At 41.4% G+C, this 22,255-nt stretch overlaps 1 protein-coding gene across 1 annotated transcript in view; it reads right to left on the bottom strand.

The window, feature by feature from the left end:
* The window catches only part of GLI2 (GLI family zinc finger 2), a 295,771-nt gene extending 282,192 nt beyond the window's left edge, over positions 1 to 13,579 (bottom strand). Inside the window, exon 1 of the mRNA XM_036745731.1 lies at positions 13,423 to 13,579. Within this exon, the coding sequence (XP_036601626.1) occupies positions 13,423 to 13,576 (154 nt within the window). The 5' untranslated portion in view covers positions 13,577 to 13,579. The remainder of the gene's footprint in view (positions 1 to 13,422) is intronic.
* Positions 13,580 to 22,255: the final 8,676 nt, after the last annotated feature.

The raw sequence follows: 22,255 nt of genomic DNA, 5'->3' as shown, positions 1-22,255 counted from the left end.
CTACAATCCAGCCACACTGACCTCCTAACTGTTCCTTGAACATGACACTCTGTCTCCTGTCTCTGTTTCTTTAAGTTAGCTGTGCTCCATACCTAGCTTTCTTGGCTTCTTTTCAAGACTTTGCTCAAATTCTACCTTCTCCAGGAGGCCTTTCCTGGTCCCTAGGTGCTAGTGACTTCCCTTTGAAATTACTTTCCATTTATATCACACACACACACACACACACACACGGACGCACACACACACCCTCTCTGTGTGTGCTTATATGTATATATGCACATCTGTGTGTAAATACATACATGTATGTGCATGTATATATATGTGTATATATACACATATGTACTGTTTGGTCATTTCAGTAGCTTCTGACTCTTCATGACCCCATTTAGGGTTTTCTTAGCAAAGATACATGTATACCTTCGTGTGTGTGCTTGTGTGTATATATACAAACACACATATGTGTATGTCTGTATATACATGCCTGCATGCACACACATACGTACTAATGTACTGTTGTTCAGTCATTTCAGTTGTGTCTGACTCTTTGTGACTCCATTTGGGGTTTTCCTGACAAAGATACTGGAGTGGTTTGCCATTTTCTTCTTCAGCTCAATTTATAGATGAGGAACTGAAGCAACTAGGGGTTAAGTGGCTCGTCCAAGGATACACAGCTAGTAAGTGTCTGAGGCCAGATTTGAACTCAGGAAGATGAGTCTTCCTGACTCCAGGGTTGGCACTCTATCCACTGTGCCATCTAGCAGCACACACATGCATACACATAAATAATACATACATATACAATAGGATAAATACATATACGTAAATATACACACCTATACATATATAATATAGACACATAATAAATATGTACATCTATATACAATAAATATATACATATATAATAAATACACACATCTGTGTGTATGTATGTATGTATGTGTGTATGTATATATGTATATGTATGTATATATAATGTCTCCCCTTCACTAGAATGTGAGTTCATGGAGGGTAAGGACCTTGTTTTCCTTCCCCAAAATCTATAAAAAACAGTCCTAAACCTTTAGCCCTCCATAGCCTAGCCCTAAAAGGCTTTGTCTTCCCTATTCCTCTTTCACACTTCAAACTACAGACAGTATGATGTGGTGGGAAAAGCATCACATGTAGGACCAAAGAAACATGGTTTTAAGTCTCTGCTGTCACTGACGAGCTGTTCACCTAAGCTGATCCTCAACTTCCTTATTTGCAGAATAAAAGGGTTGGGCTGATATCTCTCTAAGGTCTTTCTACCTCTAAACTTATATTCCCTCTCCACAAATTTGCCACCTCAAGTCCCTGGGGATCCTTCTCTCCTTTGAAGCCACATAGTACTTACATTATTATATGTGGCAATCTTTGCACACACGCATTGCCTTGAACAATGATCATGGTTATACTACTAAAGGTAATATTCCCCACTGAGTCAGAGATTTGAACTCAAGTCTGTGACTCCAAAGTTAACCTTCTTTCCACTGTACCACTATGATGTTGAAGGTGGTAATTTCCCATCTCTCCCCCATGCCCCCACACACACCCTATTATGACAATGCTCTTCATGTCTATAGCTTTGCCATTCAGAAATCAACCTGGGGGGTGGGGGGAGGAGAGTTTCTTGAATTAAAAAAAAATCAAAACAAAAAGCAGAAAATGATTTTCTACTGCCCAGAAAACTGAATTTCTCAAAGGAGGAGGCTCCCACATTCAATCCTGGGTTGCTCTGACACCCCAAGTCCTATCCCTCAGTGGCTTGGCCTGAGGCTTGGGTGAAGGCATTGACATTCAAGGCCATTTCCCCCCCTGCCACCTGCCTGACCTAGAGCCGAGTCCCAGTGTTTTGGCAAAATGCAGCTGCAAAGCATTCAGCCAGATCCAATCAATTATTTAGTGTCAAAAAGAAGGCTTAATCTATGTGATAAAAGACTAGATGTTACCAGAGGCTTGTTCCCCTTTAAAGTGATTTACACAATTTGCCTCCTGAATTTGCTTCCCTTAATGTAACTATTTACTTTTTCAGTAATGGCCTTCTACTTTGGCTATTTTTAGGAGCCTTCTGGAACCTGCAGAATTGCCTGGTTTGGATTTTCACAAGGGGAAAGGAAAAGGTAGCTCCCAACTCCTGGCCTTCTTCAAATAAGTATTGACACTCCCTTTTCAATTTCCCAAAGAATGGGTGGCCTACAAGGGTTTCTGGGAAAATAGGAATCAGAACGGGTTTGGCTGTCCTTGGTCCACCTGCTAGGAAGCAAGAACACAAGAGTCCTGTCCTTATATAGTCAAACCAAAGTTAGAAAAAGAATGGGTCTGGCCAGCTGCGTGTTGTCTGCACAATTGCGGTTTGGTGGGAAGTACTGCTATTGTCTGGCTGCCCCAGAGACCCAAATTGATGTCACATTCACTCCCAGGAGGTCTTGGGTACATACATATCAGATGAAAAAATTCAGACTTTCTGATGCGTACACATGAGTGGAATGTGGCACTAAGTTTGAGATCTGGATGAACTGGTTGAACCCCTACATGTTGCAGATAAGAAAAATAAAACCCAGAAAAATCCCTTCCATGTATTCTGCAATCCAGTGACGCTGGGTTCCCTGCTGTTCCTTGAACAAGACACTCTACCTGAGACATAGTAGGGGCTTAATACATGCTTGCAGGGTGAGTGATTTGTCCAAGATCACTAAAGGTGGGGGGCGGGGGTCCACTCCTGTGCTCTACACTGCTCTCATTTCTGTCAGATTATGCACAAGGATAGCCAGAAAAAGACCATGCCTTCCCAGTGCAGACAAGGGAGGCTCGAGGCAAAGGTTGGTACACGTGGCACAAGGGTATCGGCTGGGGCCAGCCTTTGGCAAAGTTGTAAAACAGACAGAGTTTATCTTTGGTCCTTTCCATCTCTCCTTTAGGGGCCCTTTCCCATCTTTCCATTATCTCCTTCCTTTCCAGAGTATCTCCATTTTTAAAGAACGACCCTGGAAGAGGCCTTGCTTAAAACAAAGGTATGATTGCCAAATAGTGGCATGGCAGGCCCCTGAGCGAGGGAGACATTTTGAAGAATGGTGGGTTTTCTGGAGCCCCTTCTATCATACCATCATAGGATATAGAGCTGGAAGGGACCTCACAGATCAAAGTCCAATCCCATTTTTTTCTTTTTTTTAACAAACGAAGAAACTGAGGTCCAGAGAAGAGAGATTTGTCTGAGGTCACAAGGGAATTTGCCTAAGGCAAATAGATAAGCCAGGATTCTAATGCAGGTATTCTAACTCCAGATTCAATATCCTCTGCAGCCCACTATTTCAGTATAAGGCCAGACTATGGGTTTTCTTGGGTTACTCAAAGAACTTATGAGGTCATCTTCTAGACCAGAGGCTCTTGCCAGGAGTACAAAGATTTCCAAGAGGTGCGTGGAGAGGTTTCAGGAGCAAGGAACCTATGAACATGAATGGGAAAAAATTATGTCTTTATTTCAATATAATCAGTTTCCTTTGTGATCCTCTTTAAGTTATGCATTAAAAAAAATTATTCTGAGAAGGGATCCACAGGATTCACTAGAGTACCAAAGGGGTTCCAGAAACAAAAAAGATTAAGAACCCTTGTTCCCAGTGATTCTTCTTTCTCAGGACCATACCTAAATATTCCCCCAAAGTACTCCTACTCTATGGACATGAGAAAAAAATAAGACATTGCAAATGAATTCCTCATCTGATCTAGGAGCTTTAGTCACCTCGCATGGTTTGAAACTTCCAGATTACTCATAAACACAGTTAGAGAGTCTCTGTACCTACAGTAAGCAGTGGTGAAATCCCAGTTATGTCTGATTAATTCAGGTCTCCAAGAGCCAACTGCTTCATTCCCAAGATAAAAATCCCTTCCCACAAGCCATTTTGGCAACTCTCTCCTTCCTGTCCCTACCATGGCCATACCACCCAGGAGGAAAAGGCAAACTCCCCTTAAGCTGCTGTATTACTGTCAAGGGGGAAAACCCAGTAAACCAGACAGGGAAGTAAGCAAGGCAGGGAAGCAGAGAATCCAAACAGAATGAGTACTAGGACCTAATTTTTGGACATTTCCTCCTAGTAGTTTCAGCTTTCTCCAGACACTGGTGGAACCAGGTCCTGACCCTCCACTTTCTCTGCTCCCAAGTCAAATCAAATCCAAGAAGCATTTATTAAATTCCTACTTTGCAATAGGTGCTATGAGAAACTCTAAGGATCCAAAGAAAGACAAAACAAAGCAAACAAGCAAAAAAAAAATCCCACAGTCTCTGCTCTCAAGGAGCTCACAGTCTAACAGGGGAGAAATCATGCAAACTATATACAAACAAGCTAAACACAGGATAAACTGTAGATCATCTCAGAGGCAGTGGACTGGCAGGACAGGGGATTGACATCTCATACATACACAGATGTGGTGGTATCACTCCTCTACTCACAAACTGCCTACTTAGTAAAGTCCACCTGGCATTCAAGGTGTTATGCCATATGTCACCACTTGACTTTCCATCTTGATTTCCTATTGGTTCCTTCCACACATTCTGTGCTCTAGCCAACTGGACCACTCTTTCCTCTAAAGATGACCTGAACTTCGCAACTTCCATTCCTTTGATTTCATTGTTCCCTAAGCCTAGAATATCCTAAATCCCCTTCTTTGTGTATTGAATTCTAACACATCTTTAAAAGCTCCACGCACCTGCCATTTCCTCCAGGAAGGCATATTACCTAATCCCCTACGGAGGGTCAGCAATGAACTTTCCCTCCAGGACCTCACATAGCATATTCATCTGTGCTTCACTAATTCATTTATATGGTTTTTAAAAACTTATCATAGTTATTTTTATATACATTCTATCACCCTACCAGACTATATTCTCTAAGAGGGCAAAGACTGCTCTATTGAAACGCTACCCCTCACACTTAACTCAATGCTTTGCACACAACAAGTGTTAACAAATGAAGAAACTGAGGTTCAAAGAGAGATTTGCCTGAGGTCACAAGAGAATTTGCCTAAAGTAAATAGATAAGCCAGGATTCTAATGCAGGTATTCTAATAAGAGTTAGAAGAATCAAACTGAAAAGCATTCTGGAGTTTGCAGAGACATAGAGGGATCACCCAATCTGTTATTCTCCTCCCTCCTGCGAGAACAGTCATAACACTATAGATTTGGGGTTAGGAAGGACCTTGGACATCATCTATCCTAACTCTGCATTTGACAGATGAGAATCTTGGCTCCCATGATTTCCCTCCGCTCCAGTGCTCTCTGCCCTCCTAACCAACCTTCACGTGTGAGGCCTTGGGCAAGTTCCTTAACAACTCTAGGTCTCAATTTCTCCTTTGTAAAATTGGGAGGATTGAACAGAGTATTTCTCAACTCTAAGTTTATGATCCTATGACCCTTATCTCAAACTCTATCTCATCTATTAACTTTTTCCTGAACATCCATCTCACCCTTTACCCACATCTCCTTCCTTATATACAGTAAGCATTTCTGGACTGACTGATTCTCCATATTCTCTAGCACTCCAAAAGGAAACAGCAAGGACTTGACCAAAGTGAATTATGGTGAGAGTAGGCAGGGTCCACTGAGCTTTATTCCATGCTTATCTCATTTATACCTCCCCTTGCCCTACTCGCATTTCCCAGTATCTGCCTCCCAAGTAAACGCTGAGTTAAATCAAGCTTTAACCTAAGTCACACGGATTTTCTATTGCCTCTGTCCAAAGTAGTCCCTTGACACTGACTCTTGACCCCGACCAGACATCCCAGAACTATGAAGTTTAGTGCCTTTCATAAAGCCCACCCATTTATACAGAAAAGATGCACTGGCCTTGGAATTCCTCTCGGCCTACCTCAGGACTTCCCGCGTTCACGCCAAGTGACTTGTTTGACTTCATTATATACAAGTATTTCCATAGATCAGAGGCAGCGAGACCTGGGCCACTAACATAAAATAAATTACCACCCCATGATAAATGGTTCTATTAGCAATCCAGATTGTTAAACTCCGATATAACAGAACGGAGGGAGCTGGGCCCCATCTATTCTCCCTCCGGCGCATACTGAGTTGTAAATAGGTTATTTTGTGTGTAAATAACACATTAAAACGCAGCATTAGCTGTGTCTTTTGATAGAGAGGAAATTGTTACAAATAAATAATTCCGGACAGGAATGTAAAATAAGCCAGATTTAATAGTGCATGCCTGGTGTAGCCGTGTTAAACATGACTAAAATGATAAACCCCAGAATATACTAATAGTAAACTATGTTCTGACATCAAAGTAATGAGGCTGTATTTTTACCGAGCTTTAGAAATGCTAAAATTAGTTTTGACAGAGCCAGACGTCAGGAAAATGTTCCCAACATAAACACCATCAATTTGGGAAGTTGGTGTTTGGGCTGGGAGGGGTGTCCATGTAGGGGAGCGCACTACATCCTAGTCCCCATGGGTAGTTACCATGGGGGGAGTAGTAAAAGCAATGGCCCAGGAGTGAGCTGACCTAGGTTCTATTCTGTTTGTTAATAATGAGCTATTTGGCTTTGGGCAAAGTGACTTCACCTGTCCTGGCCTCAGTTTCTTCATCTTTATAGATGAAGCGTTAGTTTACCTGAAGCTCAAGTTAACAGCAGCTCTCGGGAGCCATTGGTATCTTAGTGTTTGAGAGAGACTCTCAAACCTTGCAGCCATTTCCATATTCTCAATCACAAAATACTTATTTGAATAACTCTAGAGGAGGGTGGCAAGAATGCCAGGATGGTGAGAAACAGGCCATCTGAGGATCACTTTATCTTAGAGAAGAGAAAATATAGGAGGGGGCATGATAATAATAATAGCTAGCATTTATATAGAGCTTTCAAGTTTGCAAAGCACTTTACAAATATCTCCTTTTATCCTCAAACAATCCAGAAAGATTGGTGCTCTTAGCCCAGGCTAGAGGGGTAAGAGATTTCAGGTGGAAGGTAACACTTGGGCTGGATTTTGAAGGATGGATATCATTTGGACTGGAAAGGAGAGGCATTCCAGGGTCTGGGAAGGAAGGCATGAGAAAACCTGAAGAGATGAGTCCTGATCAGTAGAGGGACGTAAGGTTGGACAGGTCAGTTTTGGCCAGACCACAAAGTACTTGAAGACCAGGAGAGGAGGTTGGATTTGATAAGCTAGGCAACTGCCATTTAAAAACTTCAAATTACCCACTGAGCTTCCAATCACCCCAGACACAAGAGCCTATAGGTGATTCAAACCAAGGTGCCCCTTTAGAGATCCTAGCCATGAGGAAAGTACTGGGACAATTTTCTGCAGACAAATGAGACCTTTTGAACTGTAATTGGTCATTTGCCAAAGCAAGATTGAAAAAAAGTCTCGGGCAGGGGAGAAACTGGTTCCAAGAATAAGTCAAATGAGAATAGTTTCCAATCTAATAAAACCCGAACGAAAGCATATTTACAATAAAGAAATGTATGATTCTTGCAGAAAATGTAAAGAAAGATTGAAACCTGGGACTATCCAGGGGAAAACAAATCAAAGAGCAAGTTTTAAAACCCCTGTGGCCCAACTTGTGGAACTGGGAATTTGTACGTACTTTGGCATCAACTGCCACCCATTGTCATCATCTCACCAGGCAATTTCCACACTGACAAATAAATGATGGCTGTAATGTACTTGGACCAATAAGCATAGGTGATTATGGAAACAATATCAGGTTCATTTGAGTTCTAAGTACAAATAACAGATACACTTCTTGACTCCAACTTAAGCAATTTCCCATGCAACTAATGCTGCTGTATAGCACACCCACGAGTATTGAAATAACTTGCCTTGTACCTTTACCACCAACTGCCCAGCGTAAACAATTCTGTTCCAGTGTCTAAGTAACAATTTTCAAGCTCAGAGGCTTAGCTACCACCTGATCAGCATCTTCTGGGCCGGGGAAACAAGAATATTTCTCCCCATCAACCATCCTCGTTGGGAGGGCCTATGTAAGATCTGTAGGGTGTGCTTTCCAAAATTTCATTTGAAGTTGAGATTTTAACTCCCATCTCTATGCTGGGATGCTTAATCACAGGGAGCAGAGAACGCAGTCTTCATTTTGTCAAGACTTCATTCCCAAATGCACAGCCTTAGCATTTTAAATCATCCCTAACCCTGGGAGTTTGGAATTGGTAGGTCTCCCTTTCCCAGCTGAGGGACACAGAATTCAATAAAAAAGAGTTTCCAAAATCTCTTTGGCAAGAAGAGACCCTTTTCAGGGGGAAAGCACGACAACATTTGGATGGTTTCTATATGAACGAATGAGAAACATCTGAATCAAATTGCCTTTAAAATTACACAGTTTTTAAAATTAAAGGGGGAAAGATCCTTGGGCCAAAATGTGTTTTTAAGGATTTATGGAATCCAGAGTGTTGGACCTGCAGCTAAGGAGGCCTGGGGAAGTACTTACCATGGATGGCTTTGCCCAGCTTTCCTCTCATGAGCTGCTTTTAGCAGACACTTAAACCTAACTTTAGGATGTGTGTGTGTGTGTGTGCATGTACATGTGTGTTTTAAGTTCCACCCATAATAGTACTTTATTCTTTTAGTATTTATTTTCATTGCCAGGGAAAATGAACTCTGGTGTGTTTGGCACTTTCAAGTATGCTGGAAATAGTAATGATCAGGTGGGAAAAGCCAAGTCTTGGAAGAATTAGGTTCTACTCTTAGCAAGTCACTACTTAGTTGACTATGAGACCTTGGGCAAGTCACTTAACTGGACCTCAATTTCCTCATCTGCATCTGCCATATAGGCTATTGTACCTACTTCACAGTGACATTGTGGGGAATCTAATAAAATCATAAATGTGAAGCCATTTTCAAAAGTGCAAACATATACAAGAAAGTGCTACTATATTTTAAGAGCCACTCTATTCAAAAGAACATATGCTACTATATTTTAAGAGAACATAATTGCTTAGACTTTGTGTTACAAAGCTGAAACCTATATGTAGGAAAATAATGCCTGGCTAAGAATCTGAGGATCATTTGTTCTTTTGAGTTAATGGCAGAATCAATGACTGTAATGAGAGCCCACCATAGAGAACACCCCTCCCCCAAGTCATCTGATCTCCCTCTTTACGTTAATTAGATCAATCTTATTTTGTCTGGGTATGCCAATCTTGCCCACCAGAATGAATTAGCTACATGGTCACCATTGCAATACACCCAACCCTCACTCAAATGATCACACTAAACTATCAACTCATCTCTGGTAAAAATCAACCCCATCCAGAGGGAATCTTCAGTTTACTAGGGGAATCTAGAAAGGTAAAAAGTTTTCTGGTGCCACAGGAAGGAATGGTGGCATGTCAGGCTTAATGACAGGCACTGGGAAAAGTATATGGGGGTGAGGGGCACCTGGTCCAGTGTTCCTTTAAACCATGCCATCATGTAGAGAGCCACCTATGTGAAAGGTTTACCCTGGATCTGGGGTCTACCATACCTCTGGGTATTTCAAAGGAGTTTATTAACACATCTCTCCTGCCTGAGTCGTAGGATTTGCTCTTTACATCTCATTACATAATACTTTCATCACACCTCTCCTGACATCTTCAAATACTCTCTTTCCAACTTCTAGACTTCGTTGGTAATAAGACAAGAAATGTTAGGCTTGTGAATCATTCATTCTAAAGCAGACAGCTTGATGCAGATGTAGGAGATAATGTCATAGACTTTGAAGGAATTGACTGTGTTACAATGCAGAAACCAGAAGGTTTACAAATCATAGAAAAATTGGAGCAAAGGGACACTAAAAGGCTATCGTTGAAATCATGGAAATTGACAGGTCCAAGTCTTTGCCTCTGGGCAAGCATCACCCACCCTCTTACAGATGGGGGGTAATTGTTCTGAAATGTCTAAAATCTGTGCTCCAACCAAACTAATCTCCTCACTCATTCTCATACAAACCTGGCATCTCTCCAATTCTCTGCCTTTGCTCAAGAGGTCTAATCCACCTACAGTACACTCCTTGATCTGTCTCTGCACATCAAAATCTTATTCTTTCATAATCAAGTTCAAGCACTACCTCTTGGGAATCACAGCATTACAGAGTGAGAAGGAACCTCAAAGGCCATCTAACCCAATGAATCCCCAAACAGGAATCCTCCTTAAAACATCCTTGACAAGTGTTCATCCAGTCTCTCCTTGAAGATTACCAGGAAGGGAGAACCCCCAACATCCCAAGATGGCTCAGCCCATTTCATTTTGGGTCAACTTTCATTGTCAGAAAAATTTTCCTAACATGCAATTCAAATCTGCTTCTCTTCAACTTCCACTTCCTGCCCGCAGTTGTTGCCCAAGCAGGGCCAAGCAGAACAAATCTAATCCGTCTTCCCCCTAACAAACCTTCTAATTCTTGAAGGCAGACATCATATCCCCACCCCACCCCCCAGTCTACTCTTCTCTAAGCTAAACATTCACATATACTTCAATTAATCATCAGCTGCCATGTTCTTAAGTGCTCTCACCTTCCTGGTTGTCCTCTTCTGGACACACTCCAGCTTGGCTATATCCTTGCTAACGTGTGATCTGCCCAGGGCAGAATACAGTGGCATTATTACTTCCTTTGTTCTGGACACTCTGCCTCTCTCAGAACTGGCTAGTATCACATTATCTTGCTTGGCTGCTGCAGTGACGCCATGGGCTCTCACTTGAGCTTGTAGCCCAGTCCACCAAAGTCCCCAGACCTTTTTCCTACTAATCACTATGTAGCCATGCTTGCTTCGTCCTATATATGTCAAGTTAATCTACTGAATGTAAGTTCCCCACAGAATTTTGCATTTTTCCCTGTTAAATTTCATTTCACTCAATTGAACATAGTATTCTATGACCTTTTTGGAACCTCTCTGTCATCCAGCATCTTAGCTATCCCTATCAGTTTCAGATCCTCTCCAGACTCGAGAAGTTTACCTTCTACACCCTCATCCAAGTCACTGAGAAGAATGTTGCTTTCAAGTCTTTCTTCATCACCCCTAGAAGCCCACAAAAGAGACATTTCCCCCCCCCCCCCGGCTGCTAAATAGCATTTTGTACAACTGAAATGACACATTTAACAATATACCACCTCCTTGCCGCTGCATGTACATACACATCTCTCTATCTAGCTGCACATATGTCAGCGTAGATATAGATGTAAATGCATAGGTATAGGTATTTGTATATATCTACATGTGTGTAGATGCATATGCATATATATATGTGTGTGTGTGTGTGTGTGTGTGCACGTGTGTGTGTGTGTGTGTGTGTGTGTGTGTATGTGTGTATTTATATATGGTTTCCTACTAGGCAACTCCTTCAGGGCCAGAACCATATAGTATCTGGTACACAATAAGCACTCAGTTAATTTTTTATCATTTGTATATATATTATAGCATATAACCATTTTTTGAATCACTGTCAGCCAAGATACAAGAGTATCAAATGGATTTCCAGAAAGGGAGGGAAACAAGTCTCTCTCCTGGTCCATGGCTTGACTCTCAATGAACTCCTTGTATATATTTTCTGCTTTCCATTCCATAGTTGGTCGATACTCTACACATAGCTATGGCTGGTACCAAAGATGCTTCCCCTCCACCTCAAAAGTCTTTTCCTTGGTTAGAATCCAGCCCAAAGATCTCATTTGTAATTTGACTTGCCACTTAAAAGGGGGCCCAACCTTGTCAGGAATACCCAAATCCAGCATTGGACATAAGCAAGGACCACCCATGGATGATGCCATACCCAACAAAGGAAAATATCAACTTCTCTTTTCCTTTACTCCATTTGGGGAGAACTCCAGCACTATAGGAGGCCTATATCATCTACAGCCTTTACCTTGTGTAATCTAAATAAACCTAATCCAGGTCACAAATAAGGGTGCAAGAATATGTAAGACATGAAGATACAAGTTTTGGGAGTTCCCACATTATGATGCATTAAAGGGCATTTCATGCAAGGGGGGGCAATTATTTTGAGAGAACCCTTTGAGAAGTTTTTCTCTCTGGTTTAGAAATTTTAACTTATACTCCCTATTCTTGAGTTGATTATGGTCGACTATCACTTACCTCCTTATTGGCAGCAAACATTTATCCCACCCCTCTTTCTCCCTTTTATTTTGGAAGAAAGGAGGGGAACTGGACCTGTGACTTCACCGGTATAGGGAACACCCAGTAAGGAAATTTCTTTTATCAGTGCAGAATGGTATCTGCTCCACAACCTATAGTCAGAGAGATACCAGGGGCACCAAGAAGTTAAATGGCCTACTTAGGGTCACAAAGATAGTATATGTTAGTGGCAGAACTTGAACCCAGGTCTTCCTGACTCCAAGGCTGACTTTTTATCACTGTAGTAGCATCTTTTCTCCTGCTCATTCTAACATATATATATTTATGTGTGACATGTGTAGGTATGTATATATGTGTGTATGTATATACATATATGTATTTGTATATGTGTATGTATGTATGTATGTATTCCAGCAACAAAGCTATTATAACTGAAAGCCTCTGGGTGCTTTCCCTACACATAAGTCCCAAATATTGGCAACTTCAACTTTACTGTTCCCCAAGCAAAGTGTCAGGAAGTGAGGGGAGGGATGGATGAAGAAAGGGAGTCATCATGGTATCTACTTCACTTTAAAGTGTGCATCCTAAATCTGGTCATTTTAAAGCAGTTTTTAAGGCATATCTTCTGTCTCAGCATGACTAAATGAATGGGAGAATGGAAGCAATCTAGGTCTTTCCATTCCTGACAGAACAGAAATAGTTTTGTGGCTTCCAGATGGACTACCCAGAAACAAGGGGAGGTCTCCAAATGCCGCCAAACTTTCCCAAAGGGATATTGGCACCGACAAGTGGAAACCATAGAGTATTTCTCTTTTAGGCAGTAAAGTAAGAGGCTGCGGTTCTTATAGTCCTTCTGTTATAATTAGCTTGGCCTGAAATTCACCTAAGGATACCCAATCCCATACCTGACCCTTTCATTACAGTCTGGAGAATCAGGAGACAATTACTTTCCAAAACAGTCAAGGGGGTGGCCAGCAAGCACAGAAACACAGATCTCCCTGAAAACATCTCATGAGCAAATTGAACTCAGTCTGAGTGTCACACCCAGGCCCTCACCCTCCCAACCTTCTGATATCCTAGAGCCCCATTGGGAGTTTTGGACAGCCCAAATCTCTTAGATCACAGATGGCCTCCTATGAGGGAGAAAAATTCTCAGACTGTCAGTCAGGGTGCTTGGGAATCCCCCAGAGCAGAGCCCTCCTCCTTTCTTTCCCTCAATAAAATCAGCATGCTGGCCTGATGACATCTGCCACCATTCTAATTAAATTCTAACAGGCTAATGAAAAACACCCCTGCTGCTCTCAAAGTGTGCAAAGGATAAAGTACCTCCTTGGGCAGTTGCTGCTGCTGCCGCTGCCGCTGCTGCTGCCACAGTTAAGGGAGAGGCTTTCTTTCCTGTGTTGGTAAAACCATTCCCCTCCAGAATTGCACTTTTGGCTTCTTTCTTCTCGGCAGCAGTGGTTGAGGTGGAAGTTTCCATCTTAGACACTCATATTCCTCTGTGTCAAGACTAAAGGGGAAAAAAATAATGATTAGCAATGCTGCCACCAAAACCCTGAAAACCAAAAACCAAAACCAAAAAGCCTCACGGTTCCTAAAGTAACCAACTTATTCTGTTGTTACTGGGATGATGGCTTTAATTAATTACAATTATTATTACTTCTCAGATCCATCTGGTCTTGAACAATAACTTCAGGAACATTGGTTGGATATGACCATCATTTTTAGCTGGATCCAGACACCAAGTTCCTGAGTCTGTGGTAGATACCATGCAGAACCACCTTCTGAACCAGGGTTAGAGAGTAATATATTCAAAAAATCATCAAGTGGACCTTTGGGCTCATAAAGACAAATCCCTTCATTTCACAAATGAAGAAGCTGAGGCATATATAGATTGTGAAGTCGGCATGGCATCGGAGAAAGAAGACTGGACTTAGGAGTCAGAAAGTCATAGATTTGGAGGTGGAAGGGACCTTAGGTATCCAGATCATCAGTTCTCAAAAGTTTTGGTCTCAGGATCTCTTTATACCCTTAAAAGTGAGGATTCCCCAGAGAACTTTAATTTATGTGGGTTATGTCTACCAATATTCACCACATTAGAAATTAAAGCATCTTTGTATTATTATGAAACATTTCGATCTCTTAGATCCTCCCTGAAAGGGGAGGGGGCAGAGAGTCCCCAGACTATACTTTAAGAATCTAGATCTAGACCACTATCTACCAGTGATCTATCACTCATCTAGACCAATATCCTCAACTTTAAAATGAGAGAACTGAGACCCAGAGAGGCTGAAATTTTAGTGAATGCTTAATAAATGCTTGTTGATAAATGGATTGCTCTACTGCCCACAGTCACATAACTGGTAAGTGGCAGATCAGGGGTTTGAAACCAGGTCATCTACCTCAAAAGCTAATGCCTTTTTCCTAGACTACTGGATTTCTTTTGGGATCTGCCACTTACTGGTTACATGATCTTGGACAAGATACTTAACCTTTTACCGGAAGTGGGGAACTCTCAGCCTTGAGGCCACATGTGGCCCTTTCTAGGTCTTCAAGTGTGGCCCTTTGACTGAATCCAAACTTCACAGAAGAAATCCTCCTAATAAAAGGATTTGTTCTGTAAAACTTGGAATCAATATACAGGCCACAGCCAAGGAGCTAGAACACCACACATGGCCTCAAGGTCACAAGTCCCCCACCCCTGGCAGTTTCCCTATCTATGAAGTGGGAGAATTGCCCTATTTGAATGTTAAAATTCCTTTTATCCTATAAGTCTATAAGCCAATAAGCTCAAAGTCACAAAACTGATTGATAGCAGGGTCAGGACTAGAACCCAGGTCCCATACCTCCCAGCCTCGGTTCCCTTCAGTTATTTGAGGTGTGTATCTGTAGCTATTCCCAGTTGCTGAGATGAGGATTACTATGTATATTGAATTATTTATTGTTGCTGTTACATTATAGCAAGGTTATAAACCCAAAAGTCTTGTCATTGTATCACATGGGTGGAAGGAACCTCAAGAAGTCATGTAGTCCATTTTCCTGCCCTAGAATAGTCAAAACAGTTGAACTATTTTTTTCTAAATTTCTCAAGGACCTCCAAAGAAAAAATGAGGAGATAGCCTCCCACAGGCACTCGTTCCAATGTTAAAAAGTCCTTAATGGTCAGGAAATTCTTTCCTATATCTAACCAAAATGTAAGCCAATTTCCTCTCTTTTCCCCCCACTTTGGAAAAGAAAGAAAACAGCTGTTCTCTTTCAGCGAGGAGGTCTTCCCTCAACCATCTCCTCTCCCTACAAATCAATCCCTTGACCCCAATTACCAGGCAAAGCAAAAGTTAGTGAGGCAAACTGATTTTAATTCCAAGGGAGAAGTTTTACAGATCTAAGACATGGAATCACAGAACTTTAGAGCTGGAAGATCAGATCTGTAATTTAATATGTAAGGAAATTGAGCCCAAGTGGGATGAAATGACTTTAAGGTCTCCCAGGAACACAGAGATAGGGCCAGAACTGGAAACCCAGGCTCAAGACTCCCCGCCCCCACCCCAGGGCTTTTTTCCACTATTATGAATTGTATACATGATACATGGTAAGGAAAGCTGAATTGTAGTTGAAGAGACAGAAGTGAGAGAGAGAGAGAGAGAGAGAGAGAGAGAGAGAGAGAGAGAGAGAGAGAGAGAGAGAGAGAGAGAGAGAGTGCGCAAAACCATTCTGTCTCTATCCATGGGGATGGAAAATGGAGAAATCACTGGTAGCCACCACAATTCAGTGTTTTCAAATTCCCACAATAGGTTCAGCTCTTTTAAAGGCTAACTGTAGAGGGCAAAACAAGGAATTAGGGCAAATAGCAAATCAGATTCATGTGACTTATAAAGGTATCCAAATATTTCAGATTTTCAAACACATTATAGACCTCTTGATTCCTTTTGGTTGTATTTTTTTTTTTGTCTTTGCATCAATCTACCCTGATTCCACAAACATTTAAAGTTTCTTGTCTAAAAAATGAAAAATTCAAACAAATCAGTGAAACCTAAACCCTAGTGAGAATCTTTAGTGTGTTTCTCTTGTTAAAGAAAACCCTTGACGAGGGTAAAAGCTAACCTTTCAGGGACCTCTGTCTCTGTCTCTTCTGTCTATCCTCACTCTTTATCTTCTCTCTCTCTGTCTCTGTCTTTCTGTGTCTCTCTGTCTCTCTGTCTACGTCTCGCTCTTTCTGTATCTGTGTCTTTCTGTGTGTGTATGTGTCTCTCTCCATCTCTCTCTTTCTCTCTATGTGTGTGTGTGTGTGTGTGTGTGTGTGTCTGTGTCTGTGTCTGTGTTTCTCTCTGTGTCTCTGTGTCTGTCTTTCTGTGTCTGTCTCTGTGTTTCCCTCTCTCTCTCTCTCTCTCTCTCTCTCTCTCTCTCTCTCTCTCTCAATCTCTCTCTCTCTCTCTCTCTCTCTCTCTCTCTCTCTCTCTCTCTCTCTCTCTCTCTCTCTCTGACTCTCCAGAAGAGCTACTTGCTCTGGAAATCATGGTTTTGGAAAGTAGAAGTAATGCTCTCATTAGCAAAGTTTTTTTTTTTTCTGACTGACTTATTTCGAGAACATATCTTAGAGGCCAACTAGTTCAATATGGTCACTTTTACAGATGATTAACCTGAGGACTAAAATCAAGGCCATAATTTGGAATTCTAGCACTGAGGGGAAAGTAAGCTGGGGGAGGGCTGTGCAGAAAAAAGTTTACCTCGGTCAGGCACAATCATACCATAGGTATGTGACCATAGGTAAGTCATTTTACATTTCTGATCTCAGTTTCTTTATCTGTAAAAATAAGAAGGTGGGCTAGATGACCTACAATATACTTTCAAGTTTTAGATCCTTCTTTGTATTTATTCATTTTATATTTATGCCAAATACATTTTTATGTACTTGTGTCTCCCTTTGGTATGCAAACCCTTTGTGAGTAAGGATTATTTTATTCTTTATACTTGTATCCCTAGGCCTAGTTTAGTGCCTGTCATATAGTATGCCCTTATAAATGCTTGTTGATAAATTGATTTCCAGAAAATAATTACAAGCCAACCTCATGAGCAAGTACATGAAAGTACAGCAAAACATTAGGACTACTTCGGACTATCGCAAAAAGCCTCTTAACTATTTCCCATCTGGACCCAATTAGGCCCTAGACCTAACTAGACCCTCCTATAGGAAATCAAACAAACACATTCACAGTTCCAGTTACTTCAGTCTTCTGCTGAAAAACCATCAGTGGCTCCCTATTGCCTTCAGAACAGTGAAGTGACTTGACCAAGGTGACACAAATAGTAAGCAATATATCCAGCATCTGAAGCTGGGTCCTCTGCCTCCAAAGCCCATTTTTACACCACAAAATGCTGCCTATGCTATGCACATAGTTAATGAGGGACATTTATTTTGAATAATTTCATTGATTTCTTCTGAGCCTCCCTTCTGATATATGGTGCTCTAGAAAGGATACTAGAATGGAAGTCAGGGTTCTAATTATTGTTAGATGTGTGACCTCAGGCAAGTGACTTAGCTCCATCTCCTTTGACTCTAAAATGTTGGCTCTTTCAGTCTCTAAGGCGGCAAACTCACTGCCCACAGGTCTGCAGGCAGTCCACTAAGCAACCAGAACCTGATTAAAATGCAATTGGGAAATGTTTAACAAAATAAATAAAAATACAATACAACTTAAATAATGTTAATTTGTAGTTTTAGTCAATATGCGGCCCACAGAAATCTATTTTTATTTGAGTTTAACTCCATAGTTTAAGCACTTGACTCTGCCTCTGGGCTAAACTCAGAGGCTTATTCAATGGCTATTGAAAGCCATTACCAAGTATCACCCTATAAGATCCTCTCAGGGATCTTCCTTAGTTGTCTTCCATACTGATCCCTAAACCTCTCACTTTCTCACTTCCTTACCCTTCCCTTTGATTCAACAATTCTTCCAAATCCCAGAGAGGTGAGAAGTGACTAGAGGGAGAGACAGTTTAAATTGCAGGAATTAAGGGGATTAACACAATTTCTGGGTAAACAGGGAAGAGGTTCAGGGCCACTTTCACTAGCTGAAGCTCCTTTGACTGGAATTCCTCTATCCCATAGTAAACAGGGATTTCTCTGTGGCTATTAAGAGGCTATTTGGAGAAGGGGAGAAAGGGAGATATTAACTCTGGTTCCCTCCAGGGGACACTGTACAACCCAGACTTTGATGTTAAAGCTAGTTCCCTCCAGGGGACACTGTACAGCCCAGGCCTTTAGGTTCCTTGTACTGTGATCCAGGTGTGGGTTTGTTGTATTTTCATTTCTCACAGGTCCTGCAGATAAGCCTCAAAGGAAGCGATATTTTGGATGTGGGCTGTTAATCAGCAGAAATGGACAAAAGTAAACAAACTCCTCCCCCCACACTGGAAAAAGCATTTTACTTTTTTTTTTTTTAATTCACAAACTGGGGAAAGCCTAGCTCACCTTCACTGAACAGTAACAGGGGTGGAAGGAAAAAAGGGGAAGGGCAATAAGTCACCAAGGAAAGAGAAGAAGAAAAGAGCCACCGGGGAAAAAAGAGTGCCTACTTTGGCTGGGAGTCACAAGACCTAAGCTCTGTGACCTTGGGTATATCATAGAAACTCACTATTGTCAAATGAAGGGTTGAATTAGCTCGGGGATTTCTCAGGTCCCCCTTCCAGCTCTAAAATTCTATGATTATGGTTAAAAGAAAGAAAGAAAGAATTAATAAGTGATAAGAATTATCTTGGAATTTAAAGTCCCAGAAACCCAACTATTCTGAATTAATCTAATGAGGTAGTCAAAGAATTAGCATGCCATTCCATCAGCTCAATGTGTCTTCTTAGATAAAGATAGCAGCTCTCTTCCCATCTGAGTTCAGATATTGGCGGTCTATCATCCTGTCCTTTCACCTCTTATTCTTCAGCCTCGCCTTGCCCACTGACGTGCTTACACTCTCTGTTTTCTCTCTGTCTCCTTCACCTCTCTCTGCCTCTCTTCTATCTGTCTCTCAGTCTCTGTCTCTCTATCTCTGTGTCAATCTCTTGATTTCATACATACACACTCCGGCATAATCACACACAAACACACATGCTTAATCTGTTTGCAAGTGAAGCTTATGGTTAAATCCCTGAACAGTTACATATAAAGTATATAATGTAAATCATATCTTACTTTGAATGCAGTTGGGGTGCAGTTATTCAAAGGAAATCCTTTGGTGAAGAATCTATTTGTAAAGCAAATACTTGTGTCTGACAGTAGAGAACAGGAGTGGGGAACCTTCATCCTCGAGGCCATATGAGGCCCTCTAGGTCCTCAAGTGCAGCATTTGCACAGAATCCAAACTTCACAGAACTATCAAAGGGCCACACGTGAGGACCTAGAGGGCCACATGTGGCCTCAAGGCCACAGGCTCCCCATCCCTGGTCGAGAAGTTCTGGATACGAAGTCAGAAGGCCTGGGTTCCATTCCTAGGCTTAATTACATATGCGACATTAGGCAAGTAACTGACCTCTCTCTGGGTTTCATCTTCCTTAATTACAAAATAAGGGAGTTGACATAGATAACTTTTAAGGTCTCTACCATCTCTAGGACTATGGTTCTATCTAGTTGTATAATACAGTTTTCATATACCAAGTTGGCTTAAAGTGAGTTACAAATATATAGTATAGTGGAAAGAGAAGACCTGGGAATCAAGAGACCTGGGTTCTGGTCCTGAATCTGTTATTAAATGCAGCCTTGGTCAATCACTTCATTCCTATGATCCACCAGTCTTATGACTCTAAGTCCTATGATTCAGTTATTCTAATATCCTCCAATCCCCTCCAATTACATGCAAAGCTAAGGATGTATGTGAAAGATCCAGTCATACAGATACTAAACATCAAAGGCTGGATTTGAACTCAAGTCCCCTGACTCCAGCAGCTCCTTGACTCGGTGGATAGAGAACTGGGCCTGAAGTCAGGAAGACTCATCTTCCTAAATTCAAATCTGGCCTCAAACTCTTACTAGCTGTGTGACCCTGAGCAAATCACTTAACCCTGTTTGCCTCAGTTTCCTCATCAGTAAAATGAGATGGAGAAGGAAATGGCAAACCACTCCAGTATCTCTGTAAAGAAAACCCCAAATGGGGTCACAGAGAGTCAGACACAATTGAAAACAACTGAACAACAACCATGAAGCCCCTCCCATCAAAAATACACAATATACTGCCAAGTAAATAGTGTCTCATCTGTAAAGGTGAAAATGGCAACATCTAGCCTAAAATGTAGTTCACAGAGTGCTATGAAGATCAAATCAGAAAGAACTCTAATCCATACAATGACCAAGCACAATTCCAGTGAGCCAATGATAAAATATGCTACGTGCCTCCTTCCAAAAAAAGAAGGAGACAGACATTTTTGGATATAGCCAACATGGGGATTTGTTTTGCTTGATTGTGTATATTTGGTCACTCAGTAATGCAGTGAACGCAAAGTCAGAAGAGATGAGTTTGAATTCTGATTTAGACCCTAGCTGTGTAACTCTGGGCAAGTCACAACCTTTCTCAGATTAGCCCCTGGGTTGTTGTGAGGATTGAAAGATAAAACATCTTTAAAAACACTTTGCAAACCTTAAGACTCTATATGAATGCTAGCTATTATTATTTGTTAGAAGGATTTTTTTTTCTTTTTCTTTTCCCTTTCCCCCCCAGTGATGGGAGCAGGAGGCAATATGGGAAGGAAAGGAAATAAATGCTTGTTTAAAACACTTTTTTAAATGAAAGAAAACCAAATGAGTTGCTGAATGTAAAAATTCTTGGTATGTAAAGTACTTTATAGAGGCAACATGATAACAATAATTATAACCCTTATTATAATTACAATTAGAGCTGAGGTCTGAGTGCTCAAAACCTGAATACTTGTCTTATCTCTTTATTTTGTGGCCTGGAGTCAGCTGATTCACTGCTTGGTGCCTCAGTTTCTTCATCTGTAAAAAGGGGATCTTCAAATGTGCTTCCAACCAACTTGAGAGCATTTTAGCAAAGTTTCAGCCTCCTAATATAGTACCTTGCATACTTAATAAATGTCTATTGAATCAAACGATTGGAATTTTGTGATGATATGCACATATGTCTAGGAAAATATTTAGGATCAAAAACAGGTTCTATCTTCTTTAGCAGGGACCATACAGAACAAAGAATCCACATATAACTTTGAACCCCATCTCCCCTACTCTGCATTCACTCTAAAGTCAGAGAACCTGGCTTCAAATCCTGATTTTAATGCTAACTACCTGTGTGACCTTGGACAAGTCACTTAATCTCTCCATTAGCCTCAGTTTCCTCATCTGTAAAATTATGACATTGGACTTGATGGCCTCTGAGGTTCCTTCCAGCTTCAGATCTATAAACTTAGTATGCAAGGAACTGTTTCTTGGGTAAACTGTCCCTTCATCCACCCTCCCTGGGGTCAGGAATTAGTTTAGCAACATCACATGCCTATAGTGAATTTAGATCATGAAAGAGGCTAATATAGGCTGATCACAGTGAGAAAGTTTCACCAAGAAAGAATTGCAGTGACCTTCACCTGATAGCTGGTGCTTCTCTACACTCCACAAACAATCCTCAGAGAACAAATTACTAGTTTTCCACATGTTTCACTGGTATTCTACCTGTTTCACTAGTCTTCCACCTGTTACATATTTCTATACACACACATTTGGATGTTTTATATGTATGTTTGTGTATATATGCATGATGGTATGTGTGGTGCAGATGTGTGTGCAGGTGGCCTATTAAGGGGGAAAAAAAAGCTCCAAGCTTGATCTTGTCTAGCCAGACTTCAGAAACGACAAGGAAAAAGCCACCTAGCCTATTTTCCATAGTAGCATATAATATGTGTGTCACTTCATATGCCCATGCCCCCCACCCTCCTTTCTCCTGGGGCCTCTCGATTTGAATTGATTCCCTCATGCACAAGCTCTGCCAGCTCTTCCCAAAGTCCCCTGGCCCTCCTCCTCCTCCACACTAGCTTGTAGTTAACAACCTTGTGACTGTGGAGGATGGGAAAGCCCCTTGGGAGTTGGGACCCTGGGTGGATGTCACTTCCATACTCCACCACTGACTCACTTGCTCTTCAGTATTAGTCACTTGACCTCTGTTTCCCCTACCTG

Source organism: Trichosurus vulpecula, chromosome 2, assembly GCF_011100635.1.
Source record: "Trichosurus vulpecula isolate mTriVul1 chromosome 2, mTriVul1.pri, whole genome shotgun sequence".
NCBI lineage: Eukaryota > Metazoa > Chordata > Mammalia > Diprotodontia > Phalangeridae > Trichosurus > Trichosurus vulpecula.
The sequence above is the reverse complement of the archived record's forward strand: the minus strand, read 5'-3'. Positions and strand labels throughout refer to the sequence as shown.